Source organism: Candoia aspera, chromosome 7 (genome assembly GCF_035149785.1).
Source record: "Candoia aspera isolate rCanAsp1 chromosome 7, rCanAsp1.hap2, whole genome shotgun sequence".
Classification (NCBI taxonomy): domain Eukaryota; kingdom Metazoa; phylum Chordata; class Lepidosauria; order Squamata; family Boidae; genus Candoia; species Candoia aspera.
Window position 1 is genome coordinate 66,826,226 of NC_086159.1, and position 23,967 is coordinate 66,850,192.

General features: G+C 37.2%; 2 protein-coding genes and 1 long non-coding RNA gene across 4 annotated transcripts; 2 read left to right on the plus strand and 1 right to left on the minus strand.

Moving 5' to 3' along the window:
• Positions 1-1,169: 1,169 nt before the first annotated feature.
• Positions 1,170-7,411, minus strand: TPRKB (TP53RK binding protein). Of its 2 annotated transcripts, none has more exons than XM_063307959.1 (5): positions 7,388-7,411; positions 4,709-4,892; positions 4,023-4,145; positions 2,780-2,956; positions 1,170-2,048 (listed from the first exon to the last, which is right to left on the minus strand). In XM_063307959.1, exons 2-5 carry the CDS (start codon positions 4,850-4,852, stop codon positions 1,962-1,964), a joined length of 531 nt encoding a protein of 176 aa, XP_063164029.1. In that variant the 5' UTR covers positions 4,853-4,892; positions 7,388-7,411; the 3' UTR covers positions 1,170-1,961. The 2 variants fall into 2 exon arrangements, with proteins under 2 accessions (XP_063164029.1, XP_063164028.1); XM_063307958.1 differs by lacking the exon at positions 7,388-7,411 and adding an exon at positions 6,725-6,844.
• Positions 6,483-19,440, plus strand: ALG10 (ALG10 alpha-1,2-glucosyltransferase). Its single transcript, XM_063307957.1, has 5 exons — positions 6,483-7,105; positions 10,803-10,997; positions 12,160-16,779; positions 16,812-18,106; positions 18,240-19,440. Exons 1-3 carry the CDS (start codon positions 6,539-6,541, stop codon positions 13,213-13,215), a joined length of 1,818 nt encoding a protein of 605 aa, XP_063164027.1. The 5' UTR covers positions 6,483-6,538; the 3' UTR covers positions 13,216-16,779; positions 16,812-18,106; positions 18,240-19,440.
• A 2,908-nt stretch (positions 19,441-22,348) lies between these two features.
• LOC134501300 (uncharacterized) lies at positions 22,349-23,496 on the plus strand. The gene is made up of 2 exons (XR_010068340.1): positions 22,349-22,684; positions 23,022-23,496. It is a non-coding gene; the product is annotated as an uncharacterized LOC134501300 (long non-coding RNA).
• The last annotated feature ends 471 nt before the right edge of the window (positions 23,497-23,967 follow it).

Below are 23,967 nucleotides of genomic sequence, written 5' to 3' on the forward strand. Positions count from 1 at the left end.
AGTTTATGTTAACTGGACTCAAGCCATTTTTCATGTATGTTCAAAAAAGGATATGATTTAATTCTACCTGCTTGCCACCAGTTAGTTACCAAAAATAGCATCTTCATTTCAGCCAGCAAGTTGAATGATTTATTCCATGTGCCATTTCTTTTGTCAGGCAATGAAAACAAATCTTTAATTTTCCACGATAAAAATGTACTACCAAGGCTGCACTGTGTTGTTTTCAAAGCTTTATATCCTTTTCTCATCCAGCTCTAGTTATCATTCTGTATCTTTCACCCTCAACAAGCTTTTTAAAAGGCAGCTTGCCTAGAAAAATAACCTGTAGAACCAATCCAACTTTTGCTGTTACCATGTTGCCTAATCCTTCCTAAGAAAATCTTGCAGATATCATGATCTTTAGCATAAGGATGTAATGTGAAAATAATTCTATGGTTACATATTGTCATTTTTACTTCTCAAAGGTATGCTGTGCAAACAGAATTTTAAGGGAAATCTCTTAAAATTTTCCAGGTATGCTTAAAGATTAACCTCTATGCAATTCCTAATTTTTCATGTAAAAGCAGTTTTTCTAGATTGTATTGTCATTTAAACACCTAAATATCAATTCTCGGGTGCTAAAGGTAGGCTTCTGTTTATTAAAGTCTGGCCTTAAATGTAAAGCAGATGCAGTATCAGTACTGATGTTCCAATTTATTGATATAGTACATCATTGTAATGTAGTAATTGACTGTACATTGTATGTATAAACTTCAAAGTCTCAGGTCAGCTTTGGTGATGTCACTCTAAAGGAGCTCAGCATATTATCTATCCAATTCAAGCATCTTTGTTTTAGGAGCAAATCTGACATAAGTCCAAGGCAGCAGCATGACAGAACATTCTCTACTGAAGTGCAATCGCACACACAGATCTATTTGTTCTCAGCCCTAAGAGACAAAGAAAAATCAACACTTTCTAAGTTTTACAGGATGAATTATAGGTCATCATCATGCCTCAAGAAAGCTGCAAGAGTTGGAACAAAGTGATCTGTTACCATATATCCTCACACTGCTCCATGTTCAAAGACTAAAGCTGTTAGGCTTCTCTAACCAAGCACTAGCACAGTAATTGTATAGATCCTACAACCTCCAGAATTTCCAGCCAACATGACCAGTGCAGTTGTACTTCAAACACAAACAGAGGGCACCAAGTGCTATATGGGTTATGCTTGGTTGAAACAGGGAGCTGTAATAAGCCTACAGAAAAAAGAAAATGAGGATTACAGCAAAGTGGAATTTACCTGTGTTGGCTCCATCTGATCAGAGAAGCTTGGCCAAGGGCAGGGCAACTCAAAGGAACAGTAGAATGAGACAGAAGGAACTTAAGAGTGACCATGAAAACAAAGGGCTAGAACATCCAGTTGTTTTCAACATGGCTGGCATTACAAAGAAGCAGAATCGTGGTCCTAGGAGAAGTGACATTAACTCTCAATTTTCTCACGTGGGAATAGTCTCTTTGGAGCAACAGAGTACTATGAGACTTTCATTAGACTGAAAATGAGATGAAAGCAGGGAATTAGTATAGAATTATCTAAAGTTCCTAGTCTTGCTGAATAAACCATTTTTTTAATGACCAAAGAATTCTAATGACAATTTGCTGCTTTTTTTACTTGTTGCTGTGTTTTCCAGGGAAAATTGAGAGTTTGAGTCAAAAAATCATGGTGGCATGCAATGAAGGGCGATGGCCTCAGAATTCTGCAGTTTTAATTTTTAATATTTAAATTTGACAATTATTGGCAGCAGGGCACTTCAAAAAAACTGCATTGCTGTGCTTCATGTAATAAAATTATGTAAGATTGTGCTTCAAATCAAATCAGAGATTCCAAAATACTTCTAATACTGGCAGAACCAGACAGGAAAGAGACTAAAAATAACATTTCTTCCAGCAACAGGCTGCTATCGTTCTAACGCAGTCATATTTCTTCATGTAACATCTTTTGTTGCCATTCTGCAAATGATGCCATCTAAGAGGGTGCCTATTTTTTCTTCTTGGGGAGTGAGCTTGTATACCTGCAAAGACAGCAGAATAGTGATTTCCTTGAGAGACAGCATGGTTCTACAAACTTTATGTTAGTGTTTAAAATGGTTTGAAGCAAGGTAGCCATCCTCTCCGTGACTGAAGACCAGATACTAGTGGCAGTTTTACACTTCAGAGTTGCACTGAAAGGGGCACTGATACAGTGGCTATGGAGGCAGAGAGAAAAAAGAAAACATCTCAAGAAACTTCTTCTGATAGTGTAGGAGCAGTGCAGAAGCAAGCAAGAAACTCAGTTCAATGTATTAATATGCTATGCCACTGAAATTCACAGCACAGAGGGGGGACATGACAACTCCGAGCACACTTACAGCCTACAAGTTGCTTACTCCTAGTTTACAGGCTGTGTTACGACATTTACATCTTTTATTAGTTACGTCAGTCTTCCTCCTCCTGCTACTCTCCAAATATGTTGGCTGGAAGTTAGGAAAAGGCTTAATTACATTAACATTTAGATTTTCACTAAACTGAAACCAACCCAGATTGGGGGTTGAGATGTGTGTGTGTGTGAAAGATTACACAAACACTTTTTTCTATGGTTGTAATCCTGTGCATCCATATCTGAGTGAAAACTACCCTACCCTTGATGATGCTATCCCTGAGTGAACACCTGTTACATTGCACGGAAACATCAATTATTTTAAATAATCAAAATGCTCTTGTTTGCTATAGCTATATTTTCTTACTTAGAGAAGCTGAAACAAACCTTCTTAATTTTCTGTATATCACTTATTTTAGAGAGATCAGCTATGGAAACTTGCTGGCCGTCTACTTGACTTATTAGATCATTCAGATTCACAGTTTTCTCTTGGTGTTCAACCAGAACTATGAGTACTGCAGAGTCGCTATCGGAAATGCCAAATTTTTTGAAGGCATCTGAAATCTTAACATTAAAGGAGAATACAGGCTTGTATTAGTCATCACTAACAATCTGGAGCTTTCAAAAATAACCTTCCCATTTACAAGTCCCAGTGACATAAGAATTCCTATTATTTTAAGTGAAAACAAGGTATTTAATATTTCCTTCTTTCAGTTCAATACTTTCAGTCAGTATTGAAATATTTTTTTATAAACAGCTTAATATTCCTTCATCTGTTTTCAAGCCAAGAGATAAGAGTTCAGAGGATTTTATCACAGGGTGAACCCAGTCCCTTTGGGGCGCTATGTCACTGGAAACCCCAAAGGACCCAGAATGCTACTGGCAGAGACTTTTATCTGCTTGCCTCTGAAAATATGACCTTGATCCTTCACTTTTCTCTTGATAGCAGAATACTGATCAAAGGTCCTGTCAGCTCAACAAGGTGGACCAGACTAAGAAACCAAAGCTCCATAGGTCAGGTCCACTTTTATTGTAGCAGCTATAGCAGTGTTGAAGATGTGGGGACTTCAACTCCCAGAATTCCCCAGCCAGTATGGCTGACTGGGGAAGTCTGGGCGTTGAAGTCCACATATCTTAAAGTTGCCAAGGTTGAGAAACGCTGATGTATGCAATATTGTTTGTCATCTCTAATCACATACACTATATTTTCAACAGAAAGATGGAAAATAGTTAATGTGATGGATAATACCCCAAAATCTTTCAACTAGTTTTCTTCATTGTTTCACTGGAAAAAGGTGATTTAGAGCATAGTATAAATCAAGAATGGCTAATGTTTTGGGGCATGCTATACGCCAGGAAAATGGGGAGCTGCAGTTGGAGGCTAGCAATAAAAAATAAAAAAAAACCCAATAGTAGGTGAAGCTCCTAGTATTCTGATTGCACAACTTTTTCTCTCTTCCTTTCTCAGTGTACCTCAACATTTCTTTCTCTTTTTCTCCTTACACCAACCCACAAAGTGGAAGAGGAATGACAGTCCAGAGAGTACAGTTAGAGTATGTCTACAAAGTTTGAAGGCTTTGAAATAAGGCAGAGGACTGCAATATCTCAGCCCCAGTTGTAAGCATCTTACATTATTGTTCGGTGAAAGGTTGAATATGATTTCAGCATTAAGTGTTCTTGTCTTCATTTTGCCAATTTTGTGGAGATGAACAGCTTTATTTGTTGCTACTAGTATCTGAAAAGGATCAACAACCTGTCAGAAAGAACATAATGAAGTTTTCAATTGTAGTATTGGTTTCATAATAAAATTTGCATTTTTTAGCCAAGTAAAAAATATACCTTCAGAGTTGCTCTCTGAGTGAGATGGGTGGTGAACAAATAAATAAATAAATACTTACCTTACAATCTCTTACCTTATACATATGCTAATTTTATGAAGGAAACAGTATGTTTAGGCTAGCCCTGTATTTATATTAAAATTTAAACCACGTATCACATTTCTACCCTGGAAAGTTAGACTCCTACCATTCCCTTTGATATTTATAATTTAGCTTTCAGGGGAAAAAAATGCTATTCTGTTTAAAAGAACTTCAACAAAATGCCTTTCACAGAAACAGGTTCAAGAGGGAAAAAAATCACTGAGAAACCATGTTCCACAAGTCCGAGCAGGCATTTTAACATTCAGGTGAAAATTATTTATCTCCCTAAAAGTTTCCACTCACTGAAAAAACATTTTTTTTATAAACAATATGAATGTGACCCTAGTAAATTCTGATCATGTTACTGAATATGCAAAAACGGAGACGAGTAGCTTACCATCGCAGGATTAATTAACGCTCCATCAATAGCACCTTCCATTGCTTTCTTCCGCAAAGTAGCAGCATTTTTCACATCATTAAATAGGATAAGAGTCACAAGACAGTCAGGAAACAATTCTAATCGATGTGTTAAACACTGCATCTTGCACCAGAACAGTAAGCTCCTTCTGAATTAATCAAACCTGAAACATTTATAAACATTTGAAAGTTACAGTTGGATACTGTTTATACTTAATCTTTGCTGTTTCAAAGAGAGAGATGTGATGAAGTTTAAAGATTCATTCTGTGAGATGAATGGAAAGCATCAGACCTGTCCTAGACTGCTGTGAACTGTGAAGCTGAAGTGTAGCCTAGTGATTCTATCCAATGTTAACATCTGGAAAATTAAACTAAGTTGAGTGGGTTTATGTTCCAGATTTATTATGTTTTAGGCAATGTGACCTTATAGTAATTATCTGTTCTCCAGCAAGATAGATTCAGGAATATCTTTTTTTCAACAGAAAAAAGACCATTCTTGCTGTTTTCCTGAATTTTTTCCCCGCCCATTTGTCACTAAGCAAGAAAATTGTGCCAATATGAGTAGGATAATCAACATTTTTAAAAAATGTGGACTTGTAGTGAGCTAATCTTCACAGCTGCCTGAGTAGCCAGACTTCATTTCTGGTTGCCATGTAAAAATTCTTTGCTTCCATGCACATATGGGATACCTCAAAGGAGTGAGTTACTATCAGCATTTTTTCTTCTTCAAGGCCTATCCCACAAAATGACAATAGATCATCCAAATGTGTGCACCACCCAATATTGTGTGAAAATATTGTAATTAAATTTAAGATGCACCTTTATAAAAATAGCTTTTGAAGCCCTTCATTCTGACTTGCATGAAGTACATTCTCACATCTCACACACTAAATAAATTAAAACTGTTATTTAACGTGCTCTTTTAAATCGTCATTTGACAAAAGGTTGATTCAGTCATAATGTTTGCTGGTGATCCTGCTAATTTTTAGGTTAGGTTTAGGGTTTTTTCCAGGGGAACATCTACATCTACATCTATTCCATAGTTTCTTAACTACCCATTGTCCCATTGCAATCTAAGAAATCTTCCCTCAAGATTACTTCTAAAATGTTAACTTTTTTCTTGAAGTTTAAAGATTGCTTTGTTGATTGTGTATGTTAAAAATACAAAATATAAATAAATAAAGAAAAATATTACTTCTAAAATTAGATGAAGCTCTTGGATTGATGTTTCAAAAATAAGTCAGGAAAAAAAAAGAAAAATGAAATTTGAAAGGGCTAGTGGAAAAAAATCACATTATCCTTCTCAAAAACAGAAAGGCTGTAACTCTAAGCATGCTTACAGGAAAGCAAATATAAGCAATGCAATTATTCTCAAATCCAAGGAATATGTGTAAGTGGGGGTTCACTCTGCATTGAATTTCTAACAGATACAAGATTACAGATAGTCCTCCTTGAATCACCATTCATTCAGCAACCATGTGATGTTACGACTGAATGAGGGGGGCTTAGAATAAAATTTATTTATAATATTTATATGATAATTATATTTATTATGTTTATTTATATTATTATAATGCATAATAATTTATAATAATTATAATGCATTATTTTAAATTATTATTTAAAATAAATTATTCTTATTTGGGCTTCACTCCTCCCGTCTCTCCCCTCTTCTCTAGGCTAATCTCCATGACAAGGCACGACGCTGTGCTCAGCCCATCCTTCCCCCTTTAGGAAGGCCAATCTATGTACTGGATCCTTTCTTAAGTGCATTTTTATATCGTTTCTCCTACAGCGCTCTCCAAGCAACATGCCAAGGCGCCCCATCGCAGCTCCTGAACACCCTGAGCACGAACAAGAAGCGTGCAGAGAGAGAGCACAATTCACTCCTAAGATTTTACACGGGAAGAGCAGAATTTTGCACAAGGGCTGCAAAGAGAGCCCCCCCGCCCCGCTTTCCCTCCCGGGGGGCCGCAGCCGGGCGATGCCCACCAACCTGGATGCGGGTCAACGGCAGCGGCCCGCAGAGGCTCCTCCTCCCCTCCAGCCGACCACCTTCCCCTGTCCCCCGGGAAGGCCTCTCCGGCGTGGAGGCCCGGCTCGGTCTCTCCTCGCTTCCCGAAGCCCGTTCCCGGCAGCGCCGCCCGGCCGCTCCTCCAGCGCCTCCCCGAGGCCCGGCGGCGCTTGGGCCAAGCCGGATGGGAGCCGCGGCATGGAGCTCTCCGAGGCCTCCTGCTTCTCGGCAGCCTTCAGCTGCGCCTTCCTCGCCTCCTGCCTGCTTTTCTCGGCGCTCAACCGGCAGCAGCGGGCGGCGTACATGGACGAGGCCTTCCACGTCCCGCAGGCGCAAGCTTATTGCGCGGGCCGCTTCGGGCAGGTAGGCGGGCGAGCGGGTGCCTTGGGCCCGGCGCCGCTCCGATGTGCGGAGTCAAAAGTGGGTTTGCAGGCCTTTCTGTGCCTGCAAGTGGCCCCTTTATAGTTTATCCAGCTGCTGAAGGCTGCCATTTCCTGTTCTGCTTTGCTTCTTTTTCCTAAGCCAGAGCAAAAAAGAAGAAGAAAGAATACAGCGTGGTATATCACCACAAACAGTTTGAAGTATGGCTCCAAAATAGGCACCCCACTCCCCCACCCCCAATTCCATTTCTTCATCCTCTCTTACATCAAGCACTGCACAAGGCCAGCCTCTTGCCCTCTGGTTCTTTTGGACTAAAACTCCCATTCTTCCTGGCCACTGCCCTTGCTGGAACAGGTTCATGGGAGTTGAATTCCTTCGCATCTGGAGGGTACATTTGGTGGGGCAAGACGTTCACAATCCCTCTTCTAATAGACCAGGGTTCCCCAAAGTGATCTGCATGGATGGGCTTATTTATTATTGTTGTTATTTGTAGTACTATTAGTTAAAGTAGTATTTATTAAATTATTTTTATATGATAAATGTTTGGGGATCAGTGAACAATCTGAACCTTCATGAAGGGGTTGATGAGCTGAAGTGTTTGGGGACCCAAAAGGGGGCTGATTATATTATGTGTCATCCCCTTTTCCCCTATTTGGAATTTGAGGTTACAGTTTGGGGTTCCAGTCCAATTTAGCACAGTTGACTAAAAGGGATAATTTAATCCTGCGATATTCAAACCATGTTCATTCCCTGGAACCCCAAGATTCTAGGAAAACCATGCAGGGATCCAACAGGACAGTTTCTGTTTACATTGTATGAAACGTATTATTGCAACATTAATTGTATTTCAGCATTTATTTTATTCAAATAAAATTTATTACATGAAATGTATTTATTAATGGGTTCCGCACTGATGTTTCACATTGGGAAGGGTTCCTTGGGTATCTCAGGTTTGAAGGCCATTGTTCTGATCTCTTCTCCTCTATTCTAAACCTCTTTTAGTCACGTGTGCTAAATTGTACAGGGACTCAATCTGTAGTCACAAATGTGAAAATAACTGGAAGATTTGGGGTGCAAAACTCCATTTGACTATTTAGATGGCAGTAAAAAGCAAACCGAGGATTACTATGTTTCTGCTCCCTTCTACTGATTGTTGAGATTTTCATAGCTGTAGAAAAACCCATCCTGTACTAGTCCTTGATGGACACAATGCACTCTGTCCAGGTTCTTCAATGTACTGTACATATTCCAGGTCTCAGTCTTGGTACTGAAAACAGATTCTGTGACTGAATTCATGCTGAAATTGGAATTCCAAAAAAATTCCAGTTCATCTTTGTACTACAGAGCCTTTCTTAGTGCAACCCAAGGAAATACAGTCCTTAATAGCTTCCTACCTTGTCTTGTCAACAACCTTGACTATTTTAAATGTGTTCAGAATTTTAATTTACTTGAAGTAAGGACTTGCATGGATTCTGCATCAGTCTTTTTTCCCCTTAGCTGAACCCCATCTTTTCTTTTTTGTCTGTTTACCACCTAGCTCGATTAAGAGTTCTCAAAAACTTGATAATTTACACAGTGTGTGACCTTGTGCTGAACTGGTAAAGGTATTTCTCTAATAATGAATCTTGGGATTTTTGTTAGGGTGAACATCGTTCCCGTGTCTTTTGTATAGCTTAGACTGCTGAACTCAGCCTCTGAGATCACAACTGATCTCAGTGGTGAGACACTAAAGCTTAGACTCTGTTCTTTGAAGTTCATCCCCACCAGCTACTAATTAAACTGCCCAACATGGCTTCTACTGACATTTTAAAAAACCTAATACACTATTTAAATTATGTCCATGTTTGTTAATAGAAGAACTGAAACACTATTTTCTTGTTTCATTTTCTCCTTACGTAGAAATTGTGCTTTGCTTTAAAGAAACAATTCTAAGTAACAGCTAGGTGTTTTGTTCTAATTTTGTGCTTTTGAGCCAGTCTTAATTCCTGACAACTGCCTGGACAAGCCTCTGCAGTTTTCTTGGCAAGATTTCAGAAGTGGTTTGCCATTGCCTGCATCCTAGGGCTGAGAGAGAGGGACTCGCCCAAGGTGACCCAGCTCGTTTTGTGCCTAAGGCAGGACTAGAACTTATTTTTTATGTTTCCTGGTTTCTAGCCTGGTGCCTTAACCACTACATCAGACTGGCTCTCTATTTCATTCTAGTACTTTGTGTGTGTGTGTGTTTTCATATACAGAAATTAAAAAAAAGAGATTCCAAAAAAAGGAAAAACAAAAAGAAAGAAAAAGGAAACTGTAAAGGGCAGAATATCTATATTACACAGCTCAATTTTTAAACACATTATTAAAAATCTTGATCACACAGAGTAACGCTGATCCATGTTTTCATTACAGAGATCATGTTTTTGAACAGAGATCCAGCTGAAAAGCTGAGTGTGAAAATATGTTATCAGTCTAAAATTGAAAATTCACAGTGGCACTGTCTTTCCATTGTAAAAGAGTAACATTTTTTTTGCTCTGTCCCACCTTGATAGATCTTTGGTAAAGTCCACATTATTGGTATAATGTGGACTTTTTACCAAGTCCACATCCGTACCAGAATCATGTTCACCCCTTTCAACTATATTATTCTTCCCCGAACCATATTAATATATAAACCAAAAAGAAATGATAGTGGTACAAGCCCACATGATATACGTAAGTGTCTGCCCCATCATTTTACATTTCCAACACAAGTTAACAAGCAAACTTTAAAATATACTCTAAGGTATCTCGTAAAGTGGAAAAAAGCAATTTTCTTAAATTAATCTCACTTTTGACTAGCGATTTTTTAATAAGAGGTATTCTAACTCTATCCCAGTTTTTGCAAATAATTAATATCTATCTTAACAATACTCTTCAGCTGTCAATGAAAAAAATACTGTAGATTTGGAATCGTCCCAAACCCATTTTAGTGCTTACAGTAACTCGGAAGTTTTAAATGTTGCTAATGCATCTGAACTAACTTGTGAACTCAAAAGATGTTTTGATTGAATATACTGCCACTCTACAAATCCCTCTTGCAGTGATTCAAATTATTTAAAAAGTTGATTGGCAGGGTTAGTAAATAATGTTGAACATACTGGATCATAGTACTGATTTTCTTCTCAGAAGAAAGTAGCTTTTAGCCTAAAAGTGCTAATATGTTTTTATTGCAACTTTATTGTTAATAGTTCTGCTAGGTGATCTTTCCAAGTGATTCTTTGCAGGTGAGTGAAGTGGAGAAGGAGAAACCATATGCTGTCCCCCTTTCAGCTTGATTTATTTATTTGCAAACCGCTTGGTTGTTTATTCCGCCTTCATGATCCTCCTGAGTAGGAGCCACAGCTCAGCCTGAATACTTTTTAACATCTGATTTGGCAACTGGTGTATCTTCTCTGCGATGCTGAAGTTTCATGGAACATGTACAGAGGAGATACACAATTTATCCCTCTATAGCAGTGTTTCTCAACCTTGCCAACTTTAAGATATCTGGACTTTAACTGGCTGGCTGGAGAATTCTGGGAGTTGAAGTCCACATATCTTAAAATTGCCAAGGCTAAGAAATACTGCTATAGAGGAATGTGTAATTAATCTAAATAAAATACATTTTGCATTCTCCTTTTTGGTCTTGCATTTGTAATGTCTTTTCTTTTTCCAACAGTGGGATCCGATGATCACCACCTTGCCTGGTTTGTACTTGCTGTCAGTTGGACTTCTGAAGCCTGCAGCCTGGCTCTTTGGGTGGTCTGAAAGCATAGTCTGCTCTACAGGAATCCTCCGGTTCATTAATCTGCTTTTCAGCATTGGGAACTTCTATTTATTATATTTGCTCTTATGCAGGATACACCATAAAAAGGTAGATGCGATATGTTTAAAATTGTGTCACTCTACACAAAGTGGCAACACTTAACAGGTCAACATTTTGACAAAACTCTGAAGTCTTCCCTGAGTAACACTTGAATCATCCCAGCATCCCAGATTATCTTACCTTCCTGTTTTCTTAAATGGATAGAACCCTTCTGCACACATGCCAAATGCATGCTCTTAAAGTTATACCTGTAACTATTGGTCGTTCACAGACTTGTTTTATTGCTATGTAATAAGCCATGCTTATTTCCCATTCTCAGAGTATCTTACCTTTATGGTTTTAGCTGGCTTATTGCACTTAGAATTTACAGTCAGTCTAACCTTATGGAAAATAATAATAGTAATAATAATTTATTAAACTTGTATCTGGTTAGAATTTTTTTTTGCCAAGTCTGTTTTATCTTATAGTGGGGAAGTGGGCTTTTAAAAGTCAGTGTTGGCATTTCTTTGGGGGAGGGATGAGTGATTGGACTCACAGGCAGAACCTGATTGGTAATGCCAAAACTAAAAACTGCAGAGTGGGACAAAAAATGGACACACCTTTTCTCTCCCTCTACTTTGTTTTACATATATGTATACATTTTCTTCTGCTGATGCTGCTATTATTATTATTATTAATATTAATATTATCCTCCCTCCAACTTTATTTCCATTCCTTAACCCTTCCTGACTATTTAAAAAATCCACAGCTAATCAAGTAGCAGATTTGTTATGAAAGATTTTATTTTAAATATGTGAATGGTATATGTGTATGGTGCTTAGAAAATTAATGGTAACCCTATCTTGTAAGGGGAACTGTTTTTGTCTATAAAAGAAGCAAAAGTGCCTCTTCTAAAGTGATACCTTCTATGTCATATGTGTGAATCGTAGAAGCAAATTTGACTATAGAAATAATGTTTTTGCTCATGGGCAGATGTAATCAATTAATGAAATGCAGCAGTATGATTAATCAAAATTTCATTAATTGGTAGCAAAAAAAATTTTAGGATCTGAAATTCTAACAATGAGCTTTAAGATGGTATACTATGCTTTAATGCTAATGTCTTTATCTAAGTTATTTCCATTTCAAGTTCCTAGTGAATTTTTTGTTTTTTAATTTTTATTAGAAACAGTAGCCCTGATTCTTATTCTCATTTTTTCCCCATCTTTAGGCTGCCTCTAGATTCCAGAGAATCCTGTCAACCTTGACACTAGCAATATTTCCAACTCTTTATTTTTTTACATTCCTTTATTATACTGATACAGGGTCAACATTTTTTACTCTCTTTGCATATTTAATGTATCTTTATGGCAATCACAAAACCTCAGCATTCCTTGGATTTTGTGGGGTTATGTTTCGCCAGACGAATATTGTATGGACCATCTTCTATGGTGGAAGCATTGTTGCAGAAAAGCTAAGTGAAGACTGGAAAGTGGAATTACTGAAAAACAAAGAGAAGAAAAACTTACCAACACAGAGCTTCTTTTCAGAATCAATCCGGATCATTAGATTTCTCCTTGGGTACTTTATGTCACTTAAAAACTTGAGCAGTCTGATTCTCTTGACATGGCCATACATTACTGTGGTGCTGCTGTTTGCGTCTTTCGTTGTCCTCAATGGTGGCATCGTGCTTGGGGACAGGAGCAGCCACGAAGCCTGTCTGCACTTCCCTCAACTGTTTTACTTTTTTTCCTTTGCTCTTTTTTTTTCCTTCCCTCTTCTAGTGACCCCCAGTAAAATTATCAATTTTCTTCATTCTGTGAGGACCCATTTGCTACATTATAGTATCCTCACCATTGTCTCTTTATTCCTTGTCTGGAAATTTACTTATGCGCATAAATATTTGCTTGCAGATAATAGACACTACACGTTTTATGTGTGGAGAAAAATCTTTCAGAGACATGAACTTGTCAAGTACATATTAGTCCCGGTTTATATATTTGCTGGTTGGAGTTTCATAGATGCACTGAAGTCAAAATCGGTTTTCTGGAACTTAGTATATTTTGTATGTTTGTTTGCCATCGTAGTTCCACAAAAGCTTCTAGAGTTCCGTTATTTCATTTTGCCGTATATCGTATATCGGCTTAATATTCCTATGCCATCACTTTCGAAACTTTTCTTAGAGTTGATTATATACCTTTTGGTGAATGCAATAACATTCCATTTCTTTTTGAACAAACCATTTAAGTGGCCAAATAATGAGGAAATCCAGAGGTTTATGTGGTAATGTTTTGGTTTCTAAAACCTATTCTAGATCTTTTTGCTACAGATAACAGGTTACAATTTAGAAACTTCATCAAGGAAAATGAAGCATTCTAGAAGTTTTTATAATGAAGTAAATGTGAAATGTGCAGGGTTTTTGCAGACACTGGACTGTTACGAGGATAGCATCTTAGTAATTAATTCCTAAAAGATCAGGGAAATTTTATCCATGTATCCAAACTAATGTGAATGTAGGGACATTTCAGTCATACCAGTTATGCTACAGAAATCATACATTTGGGCTGTTTTCATTGTGTTTCTGTACATGTGTAACAAATGATTGAAAATAAGTTTTATTTGATACCACTCAATTATCATACTGTCTTTTCACCATGCTTGGGGAATACTGTTTCGTGCTTGTGTTATCATGATGTTGGATTTTACCTTTTGATGGGAACATTTAATTCTTTTATAATGTTTGGGGTCTAGGGGACAATGATAGGTGAAAGCCACATAATTATTATCAGTTTATTGCAATTAAAATGAATGAGAAAAATATTTCTCAGATTAAGGCTTTAATCTTGGACTTATTTTTCTGGCAGGAAACTTAAAATCAGTGGGACTTAATTGTATGTAGACATGGATAGGATTGTAGAGTAAAACAATAGGAGTGGCAAGAAGGAAGTTGATTATGAGCTTGAGAACCATGCTTAATTGACATGTCATGGGCAGATACTGAACAATGAACTTGATTTGTTAATCACTGAAAGAATATCTAGATATCATAGGTTGCTATACCGAGTACAGTGAATCAATTTGTAGTCTCACAATAAGCCATAAATTTTAAAATACTTTGCTAAATACTTAGGGCTGTATGTTTTTATTTTCCTAAAAGCAGTCCCCAGTGAACTTCATGTGTCTTCTCAATAAACATGCATAGCATACCTGCAGTCCTAAGTATGCTTTTTAGAAATGGTTCTCTTGAATTAAGTTGGAATTATCTTAGTATAAAGAATGGCCTAGGCTCAATTTTATCCATTGTAAATATTCTATAACATTTGAGAATTGATACTCCATTTATAATAAACAATGATAGGTAATGCTTAGAAGTAAATCAAGAGGGTTCCAGGGCTTCTAATTACTATTAACAAGATGCCAATTCTCAAAATGTTATAGGATGATAGTTCTATAGGTTGATTTTGCTATCAACATAATGTCAAACTATGGCAGCTAAAAATATGTTTTTTAAAAAAAATAAAACCTGATATTCTTCAAATTCTAGTAACTTGCATGCTGCATACCAAAAGATAAAAATCAAATCAGTGTTCCTTATATTTATGGGCCATAATCCTTGGGTAAAGCATGCTTAAGGATGAGAAAAGAAATATTTAGAACTCTACTTAATAAGAACACTTTGCAATGACTAATATAAAAAATTAAATATAGTTTTTCATCACAAACCAAATATAAACACAACTGTTGATGGCAAGTAATAAATGTTAGTATTTGTTTTAGCTTTTCTGTCTCTCTGGAATGCATTCAAGAGTACTTCAATTGTAAAAGATTCCTCCCGCCCATGATTATAGGCTTAATTTTCCATGGCTCGTGTAATAGAAAGATGATGCAGATTTTTTGGGTGGGGAAGCATTGAACACATATAACAAACCCATTTATGTTTACTTAAATTTATTTTTTGTAAATTAGAAAATGTGTCTTTTGGGAACCTTCATATGGTCCTCAGCTGGAAGTTTATAAATGGTTACCATGGTTTATTTTCTCACATGAAGATAAGGCTTCCACTGAAAACTGTATAGTATCTTCTTGGCTTCTGCAAACTGTTCTTTTGATTTCAAAGTGACCAAGTTTAAAGTGGGGCATGTCAATAGATTTGTCACCCTGTACATCTTTAAAAATAGTACAAATAGTACATGGCTTTGGTAGACTTTTTGTGCAGAGAATAGTCACAATTATCATACTTGTGCACAAAGTTAATAGGGAAATTTAAATTTCTCACAAAACATGGAGGATGGAAAGTTGACAGTAGACTCTCAATTTAATTTTGTACTTGAAGCTATTATCGTCCCTATTTTCCAATCCTCTCCCCATTATGAATGTCATGGCTTTCTTTGATGAATAGATCATGTTGAATCAATATTACAATTCAATAAAATAAGCACTTTAGATCTGCAAGTAGTGGCTAACTTGATTAGATTATTCTTACTTTATGGCTCGCCTCCTTTTCTAATACCATCACTTATATACCACATTACACTGCCAAGTTAAGGGCATTAATTGCTTCACTATCTAAGGCAACTTGGAAGCACATTTCTATCTTCAAGCTGAGAAAGATCTCTAAGTCATTCTTGTCCTTGTTCTTACCCAGGGAGCCTGCATCAGGCTTCTGGACAAAAACTAAATCTGTTGATGAATCCAGAGATGAAGGCACCTCCATTTCTGGTATATTTTATTGCTCTGTGCATTCTTTTCTATAACTTGCTTGTTCAGATCGAAAGTGTCTTGCCTTTCAGATAGAAAGGGTGAAAAATGGGCTTGAATTCTACTGTTTGAAAGTCTTACGCTCTTTCAGAGTAAGGCAGGAAAATGCTAGAGACAAAGCAAGGATATGTTACAATCAAATAGTCTAGTTATTTTGTTAAAACAAAATGATAATTAGGAATTGAAAGGTTTGAGCTTCAAATCACTTCCATGTGATCCCATGAATTTATAAAAAAAAGGTTCTCGAGCGTAGTGTTCTGGACTGCATAAAATTTAGAGGCTGATGTCCAGAATACAAAACTTCAGAATATACAGTAACGTAAAAAGTTTCTTTGACACTTCCACTGTTTTCTGTCCAAGGTGTAAATATTAAGGATGAAGACAAAATGTGAATGGTCTTTCAAGCAAATTACTTATTTAGACAAAAAAGTATGCAGGTAAAATTCTCAGGGCAGGGTTGTTAGAGAAACAAACAAATTTATTTATTAGTAATTTTCAGTAGCACTAACAGCATTTAATCTTTTTTGAGAAGCTAGATTATGATTTGGTCATTCTTTTGGAAACAGTTTAGTAACTCAAAAAGCAGTATTCTCATGAGAGTTGGCATGATTTATTAATATTCCTACCAACTCCAAATGAAACGGAACCTTAAATTATACTTACTGCTTACAGAAGATGGCAAAGCCAACATAATCTTTGTTTTACTATTCTGTTTGCTGACATGCCAATCTAACTATTCGATGATTTTATGAAGTAATGGTTTGTTTCTTTTGGTAGCATGTTCCCACCACTGCCAAAAACACACAGCACTGATACAAAGTGCTTCCACCCGATGCAGAGGGTGCAACTTTGGAGTGACGTTGCTATTTACAGTACCGGGGCTTCTCTTCCAAGGATTATCTGCATGCTTTTCAGTTATTCCAAAAGGGGAAGTGAATTACTGTTTACAGTTATTCCTGACACTATATTATGTTACAATTATTACTAAAGTCATGTCTCTCTATTGAATTAAACAGTTGTGGGTCCTGTACAGGGGAAAGAAAGATTGTTTTTTCTATATCAGTGTTTCTCAACCTTGACAACTTTAAGATGTGTGGACTTCAACTCCCAGAATTCCTCAGCCAGCATGGCTGTCTAGGGAATTCTGGGAGTTGAAGTCCATGCACCTTAAAGTTGCCATGGTTGAGAAACATTGTTCTATATGGTCAAACAACCTTAGGGCACTTCTTCATACTGGTTACTCATTGTCCATTTAGCACCAACGACATGGTATCACCTACATAGAACAGTATAATCACATTCATGTCCCTGACACTCACATTTCTAATGTTACTAAAATCATTCCTTATTCTTTTATACATAACTATATTTTGGGTAAGGAATATTACACATCCTTATCTTACTCCCTGCTGAATGTTGAACCAGTTACTAACCATTCCATTCTCATACTTTTTACTTCATTCAGCAATCAACTTCAGTGGCCCAGTCACTTTTTCTGTTAAAAAGTTGCTTGTTCCCACCCATCCATTTATGTTGCCCGGAGAATAATTTTTCTCTTGGATCTCATTCATTCAGAATTTGCATATTTTTCCCCAGAATTCATCTCTGGTGTCTTTTCACTGTTGCCATTCACAGCATAGCATGCTACTTTTACCAACCTGTAGATTCCTATATTCATTCTGCTTTCTCAACAGCTTAATTATCATACTTCCTTACATACATTTTAGTGTTTTCATTCATTAAGCCTGTGACTTCTTTCCATGCATGTGAGAAAATAAACTATGGTAACCATTTATAAGCTTCCAACTGAGGACCATATAAAGGTTCCCTAAAGACACATTTCATCAGTATTCATCAGTCCAATTCCTAAGATCAGATAATCTTCATTCAACTATTATATCTTTTCCTGTTCACTGGCACACATCTTTCTCTCTCTCTCTCTACCATTTACTCATCTTACAGTCCAAGTTGTACTTTTTCCATATGCCACCAGATCTGTAGGCTAATTCCCAGGATTAACTGCATTATTACTGCTATTGCTATTTTTATTTTTTAATAGAAATTATATTTAATTCAAAATCCTTTATTAGAAAAGGGACCAATATCAGAGCTGAAACTGTGATTTTTATAGGAATAATTGAATTTTTTATTTTGCTATTTCACTTCTCCTTCTAAAAAGAAATCTATCACTGACTAGCTGAGAAATGAAATGTTTGCTAACAGGGATGTATTTCCCTTTTGGAGAACATGTTTAAAATCATGGTAAGTGTACAATTTAAAGAAAAATATTCCATTAAAATCATTTGGAGGAATAAGGAATAAAAATGAATAACAGGTTCACATGGTGGCACTGTTGAGCTATGTTTACTGTACAGCTCACAGCATTTTAACAGCTTTTGATTGAATGTTTTTTTAGAACAGTAGCCTGCAAAACCTAAAGCAAAATATTTTAATAAAGAACTAGGGGGGGTCCCCCCCCAAAAAACTGGAATTTTATATTTAGGGGAACAATCCTTTCACTGTGGTAAAATGCACCTAGCTCTAATTGGGAAGCAGGCCAGTAACTGGAGTAAATGGGTTGTTCTAAAATATTTATTCTCTGAAGCTGGAATTAGTTGAGCTTTTAAAATGTATCATCCAAGGGTTTTTCACCATCAGTTCCTTTGACCAGACGTGTTAAATGTCACCTGTATTCAGGTGGGACACTCGGAGCCAAGAAGCTCTGGTCTCTAAAATAGATATTTCTCTGTGGCATCCAGGCATCTTTTCTGAGCATGGTCAACGAGGTCAAGATGGCAGCCGCAACAGTGGAGCTTTGATCACACTGTTGCCGCTGCCATTTTGACTTCTTTTTTTTTAACTATACCCTGTGCACTCCCCTGGTGGCATCTCTTTAATCTTTGAACCTGCACAAGTATTTCTTCTTTTCTTTTTTTAAATAGCTTTGTCCTCCAGCTATGTTACACTATAATAGATACCCATCATGGTGCAGGAGAGAAGTCTGGCTATGTTGTTTACAAAACATCCCACAGATGTGAAAACCTGACCTAAATCCAGTTATTGACACCATAGTTAGCATACTTAGCTCAGGCAGACTTTGTCTCAATGAGTGCTGAGTTTCCTTCTTTTGGTGGATTTATCTTTCAGTTCAGAACATTTTAAATGTCCAAACTTGAACTGACATCAATACAACCAAAGATATTTCATTAGGGCAATAAAAAAATTAATGGCCAAGATGATGGACAGATTTATATACTTACCTCGTGATGTATTCTTTTAATATCTTGGAAGTACATTTTCCTCTCTCTTCGCCATGATCATTAGGAAGGTGTGATATACTATGTCTAATTTCCCCAATTCTTCCCCCAGGCTAAAAACGAGTGAATTAGTAAGAATTGTACTTAGCCTCTGTAATGCCTCTCCAGTATTGTCAAATGCACACCATTGTATTCCGCCCAGATTCACATAGGTGAGATGGGAGCTTATATAAAAGTGATGAATAAATAAATACATAAATTTGTACTCTCATCTTATGTATATACTTCCTCCTTCCCAGTGTAAAGAGGATCAACAGCTGAATAAGTAAACCCACTGCCTTATAGAGTTGACTTCTGCAGAAATGATCTGAACACAGCCATGGAATTCAACAGGGCAGCCATAAAATATTGTTCAGATTTTCTACATTTTAAAAGAAATCTTTCAAAAGGAAAGCATTTAACCAACACTGTATGTTATAAATAAACAAGGAAATGGATTTATTCTGGTAGTTTGGCTTCTTGTGTTTTAGCCCTCGCAGCAGAGGCATTTATTTATTGGTATTCTTCAGTGGAGGGGACAGAAATGCATAAATAAAACTGTTTTCTTACTAAAATGAGGGCTGAAGTGCCCGATTCAATTACTGGGTTAGGATGCTCCATTTGCTGATGGCATAGAATTGTAATGAAGAACAAGATTGGTGATGCCTGTCAGAAAAGGAAGTAAGCAGGCTAACTCATTGTCCCTGCTATAGAAATAACACTAGAAGGAAGAATAAATTAATCACTTTTCATGTTAACTTGCCAAATTATTCCTCCTGTTATTTAAAAGAGTATAAAGTGTCTGCCTCTCTATTTTCAAGAAATGTATTTTAACTCGAATGTTCTTTGTACCATGTATTACTATTTTGATATGCATGTGTGTTTTCCTGTAAAATATTGGTGCATCCAGAATTTTGTAATGTTTAAGTAAAACATCCCTTCTGTCTTGATGTGAGCATCTTTTGTTTGCATGCTGCAGAATTGCCAAATGAATGTACAATTCTTTTTCACTGCATGTATCATATACTGAATCAGAGGGATTAATAATAGAATATTATTAACAGGATTGCACACTCCATCAGCACAACCATTTTTATTGATGAGGTGCCGTAATATTCTATAAAGTCACAATTTTCATGACTTTGTTTGGATTGTTGCTATATTAAATACAGTTGGTAAAAGCTATGAAACCATAACTGCATTGCCCCCACATTCAGATGTAACTTAACTAGCATTAATCTTATAGCGGACGAACAGGCTGGCTTTAGAGAGGGCAGAGGAACTATTGAACAATGCCTGATTCTTCAACACTTGATTGAAAAATATTGTTCCAACAAGATAACATCATTGTATGCTGCTTGCATAGACTTAAAGGCAGCTTTTGATTCTATATCTAGGCCTAAGCTGTGGGAGAAGTTGGAAGCTGCCTCAATAGATAGCAGGCTTCTCTACCTAATACGTGCCCTACACTCAGATATGGCCTTGAAGGTCAGGTGCAATAGATCTGGGTCACTGTCCAAGCCGATTAAAGTACAAAAGGGGGTAAAACAGGGTTGCATTTTGGCTCCCCTACTTTTTAACTTTTACATTAATGATATGGTAAGATGCCTAAGTCACCCAGACTTTCATCCTCCTAAATTAGGGGACTGAAGTATTGCCCTGCTGCTGTATGCAGACGATGCGGTCTTACTCTCTAGGTCTCAAGAGAGCTTTGACATCCTTGGCCCAATATTGTATTAATAATCAGTTAGAAATAAATTATCAGAAAACAAAGTTAATGACCTTGGCTAAAAGGCCGAAACTTCGCTCCTGGCATATAAATGGGCACAGAATAGAGCAAGTGACGAGCTTCAAATACCTAGGGGTAGTTGTGCATGCCACTGGATCTAGGAAACCTCACTTTGAGTATGCAGCTGATTCTGGACAAAAATCAGCCAATGCCATTCTAAAGTTTTTCCAAAGCAAAGGCGGGCACTATATTCCAGCAGCTCTTAAGCTCTTCCAGGCGAAGTCATTAGCCCAGCTCCTTTATGGGTCCTGCGTTGGTGCTCCGACTTCAAGCATTACACCTCTGGAAAGAGTGCAGTCCAAATTTATTAGAGCAGTACTCCAAATGCCCAAATGTGTGACAAACGCTCAACTTCGATTGGAAGTTGGCATGATAAAAGTCGAGGCAAGAGTGCGTCTAGCCTCCCTGAACCTTTGGTTAAAACTCAAGCATTATCCCCAAGGTTTAGCACCACTCATTTTTCAAGAATACTTCCAATCCTCTTGGTTAAAGGACATTGAATTTAGCTTCCCAAAGCTAGGATTTTCTACAGATTCAATTCTTAGGATGGATTACAAACAGGCAAAATTGACCCTGAAGCAAAGGATAAAGGATATAGAGAGACAAATGGACTTACAGAAGGCCCCTCATTTCCTATCTTCGGAGCATAAGAAATATATTGTCAACACTAACTACCTTTCTCAACTTGAAATTCCTAGCCAGCGGAAAGCTTTCTCCCTAGCTCGAAGCCATGCAGTCCCTTCTGCAGTCTTGGAAGGCAGATACAAAAAAATCCCAATAGCTGCAAGGCGGTGCCCTTGTAACAGTGGAGGGATAGAAACTACAGACCACGTGCTTCTCCATTGTCCTTTTTATAAAGAGCTCAGGAGTAAACTAATATTACCTTTGATTAGTAAATGCCCTAGATGGAAAGATATAGATTGTATGCAAATGTTACTTATAGATGAATATCCAACTGTCATGGCGCAAGTAGCCAGATTCTGCGCAGCTACTATGAAGATACGTCAGATTATGATTGGAAAAATATAGTAACGTATCCCTTGTAATAACTTTGTGGTCTATATAACACATTTTATATATGATATTTTACTCTTTTTATCACTCCTTTTAGTATTTTACATATATTTTATAGACACTTATACCTGATAGAATATTAGTCATGATAATGCAAATTAATAAGTTTGTTTTTAAACTTGATTAAGGGGCTCACTTACATTGTGATCCAAACGTATTTTAACACCTAATTGGAACTTGTAAACTCAAATTTAAAATTATTTTAATTTAGATGGCTCATATTTTATGGCTAATGGCTAATGTGCATATTTTTATAGAATTGTATCTTATACTGGTCAGTGACCGTAATAAAATCAATTGAATTAACTAGCTTTATCTCCATGAATTCAGTTTATTAGTATGAATGTACTCATGATTGACTGAAAAGCTGGCCATGAAAATAATTGGTTTATTTGGCCATCTAATTTAAAAACTGGAAGCACCAGAAACAGTCTCTGTAACTAACATTTCCTTCTCCTTAAATAGAAGGCATGACTGTTTAGAAAAAGATGTTCTTTAAAAAAAAAAAGCAGCCTTGGGAGACGTGTTTGGATTTGCTGGACAGTTTTTTTTTATATTTTCTTTTTTATCTCCCATTAATATGCTCCAGAATATATTTAGAAAACAAATTATATCCAGTGGCTTCTAAACTCCTTTATCCTTTTGCTCCAACAGGTTTTTGATCCACTGGATTGACTGTGTGAGAAGCCAAACGGTGGCCGTGGGGGTGCAAATACTCTTTGATTCCTTTCTTAATTCAATCTCAAAGCAGTTTTAGGCAGAGAATTGCACACAGTCAATGATGCAATACATACATAGGCCAATCTGTGAAAGTTAAACGAGCTTTGTAAGAAAAATAGGTAAAGGTAAAGGTAAAGGTTTCCCTTGACGTAAAGTCCAGTCATGTCCGACTCTAGGGGGCGGTGCTCATCTCCGTTTCTAAGCCGTTAGAGCCGGCGTTGTCATAGACACTTCCGGGTCATGTGGCCAGCATAACTCACGGAACGCCGTTACCTTCCCGCCGAAGCGGTACCTATTGATCTACTCACATTTGCATGTTTTCGAACTGCTAGGTTGGCAGGAGCTGGGACTAGCAACGGGAGCTCACCCCGCCGCGCGGTTTCGAACCGCCGACCTTCCGATCAGCAGCTCAGCGGTTTAACCTGCAGCGCCACCGCGTCCCTGTAAGAAAAATAGGGGCACTTATTTTTAGTATATTTTAGATCCCCCATTTCTTCCACCATGGCGGCTGCTTTTAATGTCCAGTGTGCATGGTTCCATTCAATAATGTCATGGTCATTCAGACTTTGTGGCCGTTCTTTAGTCATCAGCCCATGTTTTATTACCTGTTTTTTTCCTCTCCTGACAGGAGAAACACAATTAGGCAGAAAGAACTGGATGAGGAGTGCAGATCTTTGAAAGATGAGATGGTCTGCAGCACGCACTCCCTGTGATTGTGGTAATGGGCAACTCTGAAGTCGCTCTAGCACTGTTCGTCCTTCCCCTTTTCATCTTTACCTGCTTACTCTCCTGAACTCTCTGCAACAGTTATGAGCATGGGCACAGTTGTTTTGTAGCCTGTGTGTGTATATTTTTCCTTTCTCCTTAGGATTTTTGCTTTATACACTACTGTACAGTGCTCAACTTTTAACATGCTGTGATATTTCCAAAATGTTCTCTGTCTCATTTTTTAAACTTTACTTAGATAATCTACTTTTCTAACCTTTCACAGCATTTTTCTGTATAAGGACAGAGTTGGGTGATCTGCCTACAAGCAAGTATTCTTTATGTAAAAAAAAAAATCTTTGTATGACTATGTGACAGAGAAATAGGTATGTAAAGCAATCTTCAGCTTTCTAACAGATAATGTTCCAAGCACTGCACTCTGAGGATAAGCCTTGGAAAATTATTTTGCTACCTCCCTGGCTTCTTTCTTTTTTACAAAACATAAGAATGCTGCTATTAGGATAGGAGGACTTGGGAAGGGGTGCAGAATACTTAGAATATTTTTAAATTTAAGAGTTCCAGTTCAATTGTTTTTTTAAAAAATGTGCACTTAGATTCCGAACGTCTTGCTAAAGAGGTGAATTTTACTTTTCAGTGTGAAGCCAATTCTGACTATGACTTGTCAGCAATCAGAATA